Here is a 13,869-nt window from a genome sequence, read left to right as displayed (position 1 = left end):
GAGGGGAGTATAGTCAGGTTCGTATAAGAGAGATGAGAGACGGTCCCATGACAGGAGGATGAGTTTGGAGCCTGCTGTCAACCCAGACAAACCCAGCCTTGACATCCCCCTCAGCAGAGACAGAGCATGTCTTCTTCAGAGAAGCAGTGGCAGAGGTAGCAGTGTGCCTGGGGCCTTGGAGGGTGGCCTTTGGCTGCAGGTTTGCGGCCGAGTCCAGTGGCCAGATATACATTCCAGTGTCCTTGAGTGGAAAAGCTTCCCGCCACTCCAACCCCAGCCGCCACCCAGTGCCGCCAGCACTGCAGGCCCTGAAGGAGGAATAGTTTAGGAACTGGAGCAGACGGACAAGGTTGGGGTGTGGGGGGGTGGATCTCTGGAAAGGGGGTGCTTTCTGCTTCTCCCGCCCTTGATGCACCCACAAGGATCCCGGCCTCACCTTGGGCCCTGAGGACAGACCCTTCCAGGCTGGCTGAGATTCAGAGCTGGACAGACCTCCTCCAGGAGAGAGCGGCCTAGAGAGGGGAGTCGCTTGGCCCGGAGCCCCGCAGTGGGCCATACTTACCCAGCTTGGCTACCCACCAGCCTCCAGGGCCTTTGGGATGGGCCTCAGTTTTCTCCCCTGAAACGTACAGATAATAATAGTGCCCCCACCCTAGGGCTGTGGCCCGAATATGTCAAGTGCCTTCTCCTGGAGTGGATGCAGGGGAAGGGACTGGTGATGATGATGATGATTACAGGAATTGCAAATGTTTAATGAGTACCCACTACGTGCCAGGCCCCTCTATCTGGATGGTCTCCCAACAGTATCATGGTCTGGGTACTTGCTACTTCTGTCGCCATTTCACAGATCAGAAAATTGAGCCTTGAAGAGGTTAAGCAGCGTGCTCAAGGGCGCCGAGCTAGGCGGTGGCAGGGCCAGGATTTGAACCTGGATTTGTATGTCTCCAGACCCCTGTTCTTCACCAGCAATAGGCTTCCCTCCTCCACCCCTGGCTCTGAAAGTGCTCCCCGTTATCCGAGCTGTTGCTTGCAATTAAGCCTGAGATTTTGGGCTTGGTCTCCGGTGCCTGACATGACAGAGAGTCGAGAGGAAGGTCATGGCCATGGGCTGAGCACTGCTGTGCCCCAGGTCCTGCCTCCTGCCCCCTGTCACGGCATCCCTGCGAGAGAGGCATCGCTGACTCGGTCACACGGTTAGGAAGTGGGATTCAACGCAGGCCTGCCTGATTCCCAATCCCGGTCTCCTGCTCACAGTGCTACGTGTGCCCTTCCCTGAGGTCCTCCTAGCTTGGCAGAGCTTTCGTGTTTGAGCAGCCTAGTGTAGAACATCGTAGAGAAACCACACGCTTCTGACTCTCCCGCCCATGAAGGGGTCCCCGGGCGGGAGGTGGTTTGGGAGGGTCACCAGGTGTATGTAATTCCGTAGCAGTCCTGCCCTCACCCGGCGAGTCAGACACCTGCCCCTCAGTCGCCACTAATCTGGGGTAAGAGCAGGGACCCCGCATCCACTATTGCTCACCACTGCCTAGCACAGTGCCTAGGCCCTGGTGGGAGCTTGGTAAGGTCTTTTGAAGACAGAGAGGGAGGGAGAGAGGAAGGGCAGTGAAGGGGGCAGGAAAGAAGATCATGGGGCAGGAGAAGTAGCAGGGCTTTAGGGCCAGCAGACCACGTTTACATTCTGAGTCCTCTGCTTACTCAGTTTTTGAAGTTGTGTAACTTACTTAACTTTTCTGAGTCCCAGATTCCTTATTTGTAAAATGGGGCCAGTTTTGCTACCGACCTCATAATGTTGCTAGACATGAGAAAGTGTAGGTAAAGCAACTGTTGCAGTGCCTACTGTCTAGTAGATGCTCAATTAATGCTTTCTCTCTTCCCCTCTCCACCCATCTTTTTCACTGTTTTCTGTTTCCACCGTCTCTAGCTCCACCTTCCTTATCTTTACAGCACTAAGTAAACTTCGCTTTCAGGGTAAAGTTCGAATTCCTTAACATAGCCATGCTTCTGCTCCATGGAACCACCTGCACTTCCTCAAATATTCCATGCTGTCTCTGGCTTTGGCCTGGATACCCTCTCCCATCCCTTTCCCAACCTCCTCCAAGAGCCATCCCAGTCTTTCCTGCTGTCTCTGTGCTTCCATAGCCCCTTGGGGTGGTGGTGGGTCGGTGGGAGATTGACATGGGCCCCTTACCTGGTTCTCTCACCTGGAGACCCAGTGCCTTCGGGGAAAGACATGTGTCTTGCCACCGTTTGTCTCTGGTGCCCCACACAGGCCCTGGCACAGGACTGGGGCTCTGTAGGTATTTGCTGAGTATCTCTGGGGGTTGGGGTGGGGGTGAGTAAACCAGGGACACAATCCTAATGAGCCAGAGCAGAACCTGACTGGGACCATGACAGCAGTGCAGGCCAGGCATTGGCAGGAGAGCAGAGAGCCCCCTAGCCAGGGTATCCCAGGGAGCATTTAACTGGGCTGCAGGAGATGGGCAGGAAGTGGACTTCAGAAGGTTGAGATAATAAGGAAATGAGACAGTGCACGTGCACACATCTGGATCAGGGAGAGAAAGAGGGTGTCAGGTGGGAAGGGAGTGGTGGTGGAACTCACAGGAGAACTGGATCTTGAGCAGAGAGCCCCAGGGTGGGGTAGGAGAGGCCCATGGGGCCGCGCTCGCTTTCTGACGGAGGCATCAGTCACCACAGGGACAGGAAGAGACTGGGGAAACTTCTGTTCTCCACTCGCGTGGCTTTCAGATGAGCATAAGGCCGGAGGTGTAGAAGGGGTCTTTGGGGCGGCGGGGTTGGGGGCAGAGACTGTGAGTCCAGGCCCCCCACGCACACGGAAGACCCGAGAAGAGAAGGGGTTTGGCGAGGTGGTGACGGGGGGGGGGCACAGTACTGGAAACCCAGACCTTGGGAGCTGCTTCCCCTGCCTGGTGAGAAGCTGGTCATCCAGGAGGGTGGTGGGCATCTCAGCACGCTCCAAAGGCCAGGCCTGAGGGCATGTTCTTCTGACTTAGCCAGGTGACATTGCCAAGAGTAGGGAAGGTTTCTAAGAGGGCTCCCTCTCTTCTCACTCATCAGGGCTTCCTCTTCCCTGCATGTTGGTGAGCTGCTTCTCCTCTGTGCCTCAGTACTGCTTTCAGTACAATGGGTATGCTCCCTGCTCTGGTGTGTTGCCTGCCTTCCTGAACCCCCGACAGATCAGTGAGGTGTTGTGTGATTCCTTAGGGACAGAGAATTTTCCGTCTGCGGTCAAATTCCCCCTCCTTCCACTCTCTCCTCCTGCAGTTGGGCCTCTCTTCATAGGGAGCGTGAACGGGTAGCTGACTCTAGCAGGCTTGTCAGCTGCCCAGCCTGGACCAGGGGCTGCCGAGGTCCTGCCTCTTGCACATGGGCTCCATTACAGAGGAAGTGCCGTGTACTGGAACTGGTACCAAACTAGGTTCTGGTCTGGATTCTAGTCCCGATTCTGTTGTGTGACCTTGGGCATATCGCCTCCCTTCCCTGGGCTTTAGTCACCTTGTCTGTTAATGGAGGCAGCTCCCGGAATTTTCTGGGGAGTCAAAAAAGGTCAAGATGCCTGGGCCCTACTTTTGGGGACTCTTATCCAGTAGGTCTGGCACTGGGCCCAGATATAGATCTTTTTTAAATGTTCCACAGGTGATTCTAAAGTATATCTCTGTGTTGAGAACCGATAGTCTGGATCAGTACTTTGCAAACTTGAATATGCAAATGAGTCACCTGGGATTTTGGTTAAATGTGGGTTCTGATCCAGTAAGTGTGGACTGAGGCCTGAGATTCTGTATTTCATAGGACTGCTGCTGCTGCTGCTGCTTCACACATCCCACTTTGGGTAGTAAGAATCTAGACGGTCTGTGAAGTTTATTGGATTGCCCATTCATTTGTCCATCCATTCGTTCATTCATGCATCATCAACACGTAAAATGGGGAGCGGGGAGAGGTGAGGCTAGAGGGAGAGACAAAGCCCAGCGTCTTCCAGGGCTACAGAATTTGGGCTTTATTGGGAGGGCAGTGGGGAGCCACGTCAAGGTTTTAAGCCGAGGAGTGACAGGGTCAGATTTGCATCTAGAAGACTCCTCTGACAGGGCACAGAGAAGCAGCAGAGGGGCGTGGACCACGGCGGGGAGGTCAGCATCGATCCCAGTGCTAGATGTCATGGTCTTGAGGCAGGTGGTGGTAAGTGGAGACGGTGAGAGCGGATTCTTTTCTTTCTTTTTAATCAACTTTATTTTTCAGAGTAGTTTTAGGAACTGAGAGGAAAGTACAGAGAGTTCCCAATACTTCCTGTCCCTGCGCGCACATAACCTCCCCCAGTGGAAAGATTCTTTCGATTTTACGAGAGACCATCAAGGAGGATTTGGTGATTGGCCGTGGGGTGGCAGTGAGGAGAGAACGATACCCAGGTCTCTGGTTCGGGCAGGTGGTGGCATCATTGATACAGAGACTCCGAGAGGAGGAATGGACTTGGGGGAAGGTCAGGAGTTCAGTGTGGGGTCATTGACTTGGGAGCACTGGTGGGATATCTGGAAGGAGGTATCCATGTCCGTGCCTGGGCTCCAGCCACACGGTGTCCTCTCTGTCCCCCAGGGCGCTCGCCGTCCTGGCTCGGGACCTTTGCCTGTGCTGTTTGCTCCCTCATGAGCTCGTCCCTGCCCACGGAGCAGATTTAAGCCTCCGTGTCCTTCCACAGGGTGGCCCTTCCCACACGCCCCTTTCTTCTCTCACGGGACCTTACGGTTTTCCTTCACTATGGATCAGTGTTTTTCAAACTGTTTCCGTGGGTGATGACTTGGTTCATGCCAGGCCTTCCTCTCCAGCCTGTAAGCTCCATCAGGACAGGGATCACGTCTTTCTTATTCTTGTATCCACAGAGCCTAGAACATGCTGAGAAAGGACAGGTCTGGGCTGGCAGCGGGGACTGGGTGTTGTCCATGACCAGATGGTACAGATGGTACTTGTTGCCTGGGGAGTTGGATGAGTGCTCGAGGGAGCGTGCGGGCCTGCGGTGAGAGGGGGCTGGAGCAGTTTCCAGTGAACAGGACACATGCCGAGAGGCCCGTGATGCAGCGGAGAAGGGGGGGTCATCGGCTAGTCGGAGGAAACGCAGGGAAGGAAATGTCAAAGCGGGCCGTGCTGCGCTGGTTGCGGCTGCCGCCTGTGGAGTGCTTGTGTACCAGCACGGTGCCGAGCTCTGGGTGTACATCACTCCTCGCACAGCATCCTGTGTTACGGCTAAGGAAACTGGGGCCCAGAAGGTTACCCCCGAGGTCACCTAGCCAGTAAGTGTGAAGTGGGCAACAGTATCCAGAGCTCTCCCCACTGTAAGGTGCTGCCTCCGTTCTCCTGGACTTTGCCAAACTTGTTGCAGTGGGGGCAGGGAAGGAGGACAGCCTGGAGGCCCCTGTGGCAGGGCGGTGGCTTCAGCCTCTGGGTGTCAAGAAGCCAGGCCTGAGGAGCTGACTGAGGCTGGGCAGGGGTTCCTGGAAGCCGGCATCGAGCCAGAGACCCAGAGGCATGCCAAACTTGAAGGAGCAACCCCGTCTCAATAGGCAAGCCTGGAGGTCAAATGGCCATGTGGGAATTCTAGTAGCCTCTCTCCCTTTCTCCGACGACTTTCCATTTCACAGAGCACTTTCCTGTCCTGTCTCAGGCTTGGTCCCCAGAAGTGATAGTCTGGGATCACACAGCTAGCAAATGAGGGGGTCAGGATTCCAGCCCAGGTCTTCCGGCATTATGTCCAGGGCTCTTTCCGAAAATCCTTTGTAAGGACCACCCTGAGATGGAGGGAAACGCCAGTTCACCCCCCACCCCCTGACCTCCACCAGCCCGGCCCAGCCCAGCCCAGTGCAGGAAGTGGTTTCTGAGGGCAGTTGAGGAGCGCGGCATCTGTGGTAGATGTGATGAGTCATCTCAGAGTGCGAGCTGCAGGTTGACTCTGGGGTCAGCCGACCCGGCTCCACGCTTAGTAGTTGTGTGACATTGGGCAAGTTATTTTCAGCAGCCTGCCACCACCCTCAACCCCAATAGCAGGTGGGGGTCTAGGGCCCAGGGGACATAGCTGGTGTGAGCAGGCCTCTGGATGTCACACCTGTCACCCTTCCCCAGCCCGTGCCGAGCCCTGGATTGCGCTGGGGAGAGGATTTGATTATGTCGTAAACAGAGGCTCCATTTAGAGGGCCTGGTTCATTTCCTGAGTGCTTCTAGCAGGCGAGACATGCACAGAATTAGCCCTGGTCCAGCCAAGCCAAAGTGATGGATGGGAGAGATACACGCTCCCCGCAGAAGAGGGGCAGCTGCATGGAGTGCTCGGACCCAGGGCCCTGGGCCAGCAGGCTGGTCTCTGGGGCGCCTTGGCTGGATTCTTGTCACTCCAAGGTGCTGTAACAGCTGCCTAACTGGGTGTCCCCAGCTGCCTGCACTTTCTCCATGAGAGCGCTCACCACACTCATTAAGACCAATTGTCTAACCTCTGTTTTTCTGCTCAGCTGAGGGCAGGGACTGTGTCTGACTTGTCCCCTGCTGTCCCCATCCCCACCCCAGGGCCTAACTCAGTACTTGGAAAATGAATGACTGCGTGTATGCATGCCATGTCCCCGTCCTCACGCCACACCTGCTCACACCACCCAGGGCAGCTTCACGTAGTACGGCTCTGCCCGTGTCATTCCCTCGCTCACAGGACGATCCCACGCCCGGCATCCATTCTGTACTATGGCTCTCATCTTTATTTCTTTTCCTGTCCTAATTCTCCCACTTGCCACCCTCTCCCCCAAGGTTTCAGAGGCCCCTTCCCCCCCAGGTACCCGATGCCGCCTTAGCTTTCCCAGGAACACAGGCCTGACCACAGCGGCTCAGGTGCTCACACAAGCCCCGTCCAGGAGCACAGGATGGAACCTATGAGCTCTGGTCCTTGTTTGCCAGTGTCTGCCCTGTGGCAGATGGGCCTGGGGGAGGGGCCTCCAGCAGTGCTCACAGCCTGCTCCCCTCCCTGTAGACCCCTAGGGCCCCAAACCGTTGTGTGTAAGGGTCCAAGGAAGTGGGGAGAGACCGTTGGCCGTGAGGCAGGAGTTCTAATACTGAACCAGCCTCGGATTTCTTAGGTAATTTCCTTAGCCCCTGGGACCTCAGTTTCCCTATCTCTAAGATAAGCCTAGACTAATAATAGCTCCCACTTTATCAGATGCTTCTCTGGGGCTGGGCCCTGTGAAGAACACTAACTTAGTCCTGTGAGTCTGGTGTGATATCGTGGCTCTGTTCCAGGTAAGGAAACAGGGCTGGGCTCGGAGAAGTCGGGAGGCTTGGCCATTTTCTTGCACGGCTGGGAAATGACACCGCTGGAATCAAAACCCAAGTCCACCTCGGGCAGTCTGAGCAGGAACGGCCGGGCGCTCTGAGAGCCCTCGGTCCTGGGTGGTTTCTCAGCGTGCCTGGGGCGGGGCCTCTCTGGGGACAGAGGCACTTCCCCTCCTGGCTTTGTTTGGCTTGGCCTCGCTTTAGGGCAGGATTGGCAGAGGCAGGCTGACTTGCATTTCTGGTTTTGGGTCTGTTGCTGCACTTTCCCTAGGGGCGAGGTGCGGGGGCAGGCTCAGCGCAGTCACTGCTGGTACAGGCCTGAGCCCCCACCCCCACCCCCCAGGATAGGGGAAGTGCAGCCTGCTCCCCTCTCAGGGCCCAGTGCCAGGCCCCAAGGGCACCTATTGCTGCTTACCTAGTCCATCCTTCCAGACGGAGGGGTCTGGCGGTGGGTGTGGCGGGGGTGAGAGAACGTAGGGCACCAGGGAGCCGGCTGCCGGAGTTTGTTCTTCTTGAGGGAGAAGGCTCCCTGGTGCGTGGGAGACGACCAGGGGACTGGGCTGCTCTGGGGACTGAGATCCGAAGTGGGCTTGGGAAGAAGGAGCCAGAGGCCAGGCTTTAACCCCAGCTTAGCCCTGGGTTTTTTGTTTGTTTGTTTGTTTTTAGCCTTGGGTTTATGGGCACCTTGGGGCAAGTCCCTAGGTCACTGTCCAGGCTGGGCCCTCTGTCTTCCTGTCAGTGCAGTGGAGGGTCTCTCTGACCCCCTGGGAACAAACTAAGGTTCCCAGATGAGATTCCTGGATTGGGGCTCCTGGCATCACAATTGCCAGCTTCGACTCTGGCAGTTTGACCGTCTGCTTCCAGGGGTCCATGGGAAAGATGTGTCACTGTTTGAGGTTCGTGGCCGTTGTTTTAATCACCATGACTACCACCACCATCATCTCATTTCAGAGCTTTGGACTTTTTATAGTCTACTCTCCTGGTGTGTCAGTTGGGTACATTGTTTATCCCATTTCATAGGTGGAGAGCCTGAGGCCCAGAGCGTTTAGGGACTGGCTTATCCTGGCCCCGTTGTGTGATTCTAGGTTGGCCCCTGCTCCTTTCTGGGCCTCAGCCTCCCCATCTGTGCAGTGGACATTTGGGCTCGCTGAAGTTCCAGGGTCTGAGGCAATGAGGTCCAAGGGGTTCCTGGGTGGAGCTGTCTTCATCCTGGAGCTGCAGGCAGGATTTCCAGGGAAAGAAGTCCTCCTGGTGAGTGGGCACCTGTCTTTGGCTGTGCCTGGGAACCAGACCCTGGCCAGATGGTCCTAGAGTCCTCTGAGGCTTCCCCTCCTGGCTCAGCAACTCTCTCTGCACCCCACCGCCCAGGGTGGTGGATGGGCAGAAACTTTCACTGTCATCCTCCCAGACGATGCTCTTACCCACACCGGGCTTTCACATCCGCTCTGCTGCTCCCAGACGACACTGTGACCTCTGACACGTGTGTGCAGCACCCTGCAGCTGCCCCGACCTGTGGCTGGGCCACTTATTCCCAGATGTGAGGCCTGGTTGGTCCAGGGCTTAAAAGAATTCCCAGCTGCATGCATAGCCTTTCAGTCTCTGGCAGCTGTGCAGGGGTGCATAAGTTGCTGCTCTCTGGGCTCATCTTCCTCATCGATCAAATGGGCATTTGTGGTCTTTACAGTAAGACCTCTTAACATATGTGCTGAGGTATTTAGCCCTGAAATCTTCCACCTCTGCGTATGTGTGCGTGCGTGCGTGCGTGTGCGTGTGCGTGTGCGTGCGTAACTGTATAGTTCCCAGGGATGTGCGGCATCTTTCTCTTTCATTAGTTCTAGGTGCTGTGGCCTCTTCATAGACGAAACCCGGGCTCTGAGTAGTTCTAGGTCCTTAACTGTGATGAGGGACCCAACCTAGCCCAGGCCTGACTGACTTTCCCGTGTGGCTATGACGCCGAGACACCCCTGACTTTCTCTGAGCCCCAGGCTTCCTGTGAGATAGCTGCTTTTCACACTCCGTCAAGGGCACCATTTTTCCCTTTGCAAATGAAATCTGCGGGAACCCAGCAAAAACTCCAAGGGTTCTGAGGGTTGTGTGTGAGGCAGGAAATGCTTCCTTTTTTGGATGTGGAACTTCTGAGGTCCCTCCAAACACAGTTTCAAAAGCACTGGGTGGATGGTCCCTCAGTGAGGTTCCATGTGTCTGTGACGTATGTCTAGTCCAGGTATGAGCAAATATTTTGAAGTTCTGGTTTTATTCCAGTTTATTAGTTTCAGAAAGATCTAAACATTCAGAGCAAGTTCTAATTTGAATGACTCCCTAAGGTTTTTTAAAACCTTTGGTTCAGATAGGAGATATCCTTCGGCTGGGTCCAGGATTCTCCCACTTGGTGATCGCTCTGGCTTGGGGCTTGGTTTGATTCTGGCCCATGAAGGCAAAGGCTGTCTGGCTCCTCATTTATTCACAGAGTGACTTACTCACAGAGGGACCATGACATTTCCCTTAGAGGGCCACTGGGAAGATTACATAAGAGGGGTTTACTCTGCCGTGGCCCCTGGCATATGGCAGGAGCCAGATAATGGTAACTAGCCTCTCCCTCTTCTCCCGTAAATGACCAACCATGTTTTGATGGATCAGAAGTTTCCAGCAAGGAAATAAGGGTGGGAGCCCATATTCAGTTACGCCAAAGGGACTGTCAGGTTTCCATGTGGCACGTCGGCTTTCACAGTGTAGAGTGTGGGGTTTGGGCCAGGGCTTGATTTTGTTTCAATCTCTGTGACATTGGCTTGTGCACAGTGGCCTCCGCTTGTGAGCCCTCCTCATTTTCTCTTTATTTCACAGATGTTTGAGACAGAGGCAGATGAGAAGAGGGAGATGCCCTTGGAAAGGAAGGGGCCGGGTGCTGAGGACCCCTCACCCAGCAAGGACCCCTCTCGTGGCCAGGATCCTCCTCCAGGACAAGACCTTCCACCCAAAGAGGACTCCTCTTCCAGCCAGGAACCCTCTGCTGGCCCAGAATCACCAACCAGCAAAGACTCACCTTCCTGCAAAGAATCTCCTCCGGGCCAGGAACCCTTGGCAAGCAAGGACTCCTCACCATGCCAGGAACACCCTACGGCCCCAGCCTTCTCTCCATGCCAGGACCTTCCTGCTGGGCAAGAACTCTCTCCCGGCCAAGACCCTCTAATCAGCAAAGACCTCCCTGACATCCAGGAACCCCCTGCCCAGGACCGTTTGCCCCGTCAAGACCTGCCCGCGAGCCAGGACCCCCTGGCAGCTGAGCCCCTTGCTAAGGAGACCACGAGCTCTGGGGACCCACCGGCAGCCACAGGAGACTCGCCTATGGCCTCCAGGCCAAACTTCGTGATCCCCGAGGTCCGGCTGGATAGCACCTACAGTCAGAAGGCAGGGGCAGAGGGGGGCAGCTCGGGTGATGAGGAAGATGCAGAAGAGGCTGAGGAGGGCGAGGAGGGAGAGGAGGACGAGGACGAGGACACAAGTGATGACAACTATGGAGAGCGTGGTGAGGCCAAGCGCAGCAGCATGATCGAGACGGGCCAGGGTGTGGAGGGAGGCCTCTCGCTGCGCGTGCAGAACTCGCTGCGGCGCCGGACGCACAGCGAGGGCAGCCTGCTGCAGGAGGCCCGCGGGCCCTGCTTCGCCTCTGACACTACCTTGCACTGCTCAGATGGAGAGGGCACTACGTCCACCTGGGCCATGCCTTCGCCCCGCACCCTCAAGAAGGAACTGGGCCGCAATGGTGGCTCAATGCACCACCTTTCCGTCTTCTTCACAGGACACAGGAAGGTAAGGGGACCAAGGGTGAAGGGGGAGTGGGTACATGACAGGGTGGGGTGGAGGGAGCGTGCGTCCAGGAGCTGCAGGGAATGAGCCTTTGCTTTGTCCCACCTCTGTTCTTCTCTCAGCCTTCCAATGAGCCTTCCACCCATTTGACAAAGGATAAAACTGAGGGCCAGAGGGACCAAGAAGGCAGAACCTGGACTTAAACCCAGGACTTTATGACTCCAGATATTCTTACAGCTCCATTGTACTGGGGAAACCCACAGAAAGTAGAGCAGGTGTATTTGGATCTAAAAGATCCAACGTCATAACTGGAGAAATAGTTATAATTTACACTTGGTCCAGGCCTAGCCAGACTAGAAATCTATCAGCCAACAAGCATGACAACACATATTTCCTCTGTGCTGGCATTATTCTAAGCGATTTACAGGAACTCATTAACTCTTACAACAGCCCTGTGAGGTAGACACTGTTGTGAGGAAACTGAGGCACTGGGAGGTTATGTGATTTGCACCGGGTCGCACGATGTATAAAAGTCTGAATCGGAACTAGAATGTGGCTCCAGGGCTGGAGCTCTTAACCACTGTGCCCTTTGCCTCTTGCAAATGTTTAGAAATGGATGAGTAAGTGTTGATTGATTTCCTGCTGTGGGCCAGGCCCTGTGCTCTGTGCCACAGCAGGGGCCACAGAAGTGTGTGAGGCTGATCTCAGCCCGTGAGGAATGCTGCTGCTGTGTGGGCCCCGAAGGTGGCCTAACAGTGAAAAGATTGCATCACGGCCTTGAAGCCCGTTAGCCAGCTTGAGCCTGGGCTCTGTCCCGTACTCACTGTGTGGCCTTGGGTGAGTCACTCAGCTCTTCTGAGCCTTAGTGTCTTCTCTGAAAAGCAGAGACGAATAGCACTCACATCCCATGGTGGTTGAGGGTGAACCCAAAGAGCCCAGTGCCTGACGACATTCGTGCAGGCGCCAGGCGAGTGCTGTGGAGGTGCTCACAGCCAGTGTGGTGCAAGGTGTTGTTATGACAACTGTTGTGAGGCCAGGCAGGTACAGCTTCAGGGAGGAGAGACCCCAGGGCCTAGGGGCACGAGGGAAGGCTTCTGGCAAAAGATGCTCCTCAGTCTGGCCTTGAAGGTTGGGCAGGTTTAGAATAAGCAAAGAGGATGAGGTAGGCATTCTGTGAAAGACCATGACCTGGACAAAACTGTCTGTAGAAGTCAGTTTAGCTAGAACAAGGGATTTCTACAGTGCAGGGATGGTAGATGGGTGGCACTCATTCTGCCATTTCTGACTGCAAACCCATGGCAGACATGACTAATGGATTCCAGCACATTTCCCCACCAAGTTGGGACATGGCCTCAGAAACCTTCTTAGCTTCTCAGCCACTAGCAATAAGGCCTCTGGGCACGTGGGAGGACACCTTCTGCTGAAAGGTGGCTGGGCTGGAAGGGCCGGTTGGGGCCCTCTAGAAAAGGGCCTTAAACTTTGTGTCCAGGAATTGGAACTAAATCCCAAAGGAATGGGGACTGGGTCTGTTTCCTCATCTGTAAGCACTTTGATGTGCTCCAAAATCACCAGGGGAATAGGTTATTTATTTATTTATTTTTTAACATCTTTATTGCAATATAATTGCTTTACAATGGTGTGTTAGTTTCTGCTTTATAACAAAGTGAATCAGCTATACATATACATATATCCCCATATCTCCTCCCTCTTGCGTCTCCCTTCCACCCTCCCCATCCCAAAGCACTGAGGTGGTCACAAAGCACTGAGCTGATCTCCCTGTGCTATGTGTCTCCTTCCCACTAGCTATCTGTTTTACATTTGGTAGTCTATATAAGTCCATGCCACTGTCTCACTTCGTCCCAGCTTACCCTTCCCCCTCCCCGTGTCCTCAAGTCCATTCTCTACGTCTGTGTCTTTATTACTGTCCTGCCCCTAGGTTCTTCAGGACCTTTTTTTTTAGATTCCATATACATGTGTTAGCATACGGTATTTGTTTTTCTCTTTCTGACTTACTTCACTCTGTATGACAGACTCTAGGTCCATCCACCTCACTACAAATAACTCAATTTCGTTTCTTTTTATGTAATATTGGAGTAATATTCCATTGTATATATGTGCCACATCTTGTTTATCCATTCGTCTGTCAGTGGACACTTAGGTTGCTTCCATGTCCTGGCTATTGTAAATAGAGCTGCAGTGAACATTGTGGTACATGACTTTTTGAATTATGGTTTTCTCAGGGTATATGCCCAGCAGTGGGATTGCTGGGTCATATGGTAGTTCTATTTTTAGTTTTTTAAGGAACCTCCATACTGTTCTCCATAGTGGCTGTATCAGTTTACATTCCCACCAGCAGTACAAGAGGGTTCCCTTTTCTCCACACCCTTTCCAGCATTTATTGTTTGTAGATTTTTTTGATGATGGCCATTCTGACTGGTGTGAGATGATATCTCATTGTAGTTTGTTTTTTTTTTTTTTTTTTGCGGTTCGCGGGCCACTCACTGCTGTGGCCTCTCCCGTTGTGGAGCACAGGCTCCGGACGCGCAGGTTCAGCGGCCATGGCTCACGGGCCCAGCCGGCTCCGCAGCATGTGGGATCTTCCCAGACCGGGGCACGAACCCGTGTCCCCTGCATCGGCAGGCGGACTCCCAACCACTGCGCCACCAGGGAAGCCCTCATTGTGGTTTTGATTTGCATTTATCTAATGATTAGTGATGTTGAACATTCTTTCATGTGTTTGTTGGCAATCTGTTTATCTTC

At 54.4% G+C, this 13,869-nt stretch overlaps 1 protein-coding gene across 8 annotated transcripts in view; it reads left to right on the top strand.

Moving 5' to 3' along the window:
- The window catches only part of LOC132523416 (regulator of G-protein signaling 3-like), a 162,185-nt gene that overhangs the window by 134,295 nt on the left and 14,021 nt on the right, over positions 1–13,869 (top strand). For all 8 annotated transcript variants that reach the window (XM_060154545.1, XM_060154546.1, XM_060154547.1 and 5 more), the window contains one exon: positions 10,147–11,112. In XM_060154545.1, coding sequence (XP_060010528.1) covers positions 10,147–11,112 — 966 coding nt within the window. The remainder of the gene's footprint in view (positions 1–10,146; positions 11,113–13,869) is intronic.

This window comes from Lagenorhynchus albirostris, chromosome 7 (genome assembly GCF_949774975.1).
Source record: "Lagenorhynchus albirostris chromosome 7, mLagAlb1.1, whole genome shotgun sequence".
In the NCBI taxonomy this organism is placed as follows: Eukaryota; Metazoa; Chordata; class Mammalia; order Artiodactyla; family Delphinidae; genus Lagenorhynchus; species Lagenorhynchus albirostris.
The sequence above is the reverse complement of the archived record's forward strand: the minus strand, read 5'-3'. Positions and strand labels throughout refer to the sequence as shown.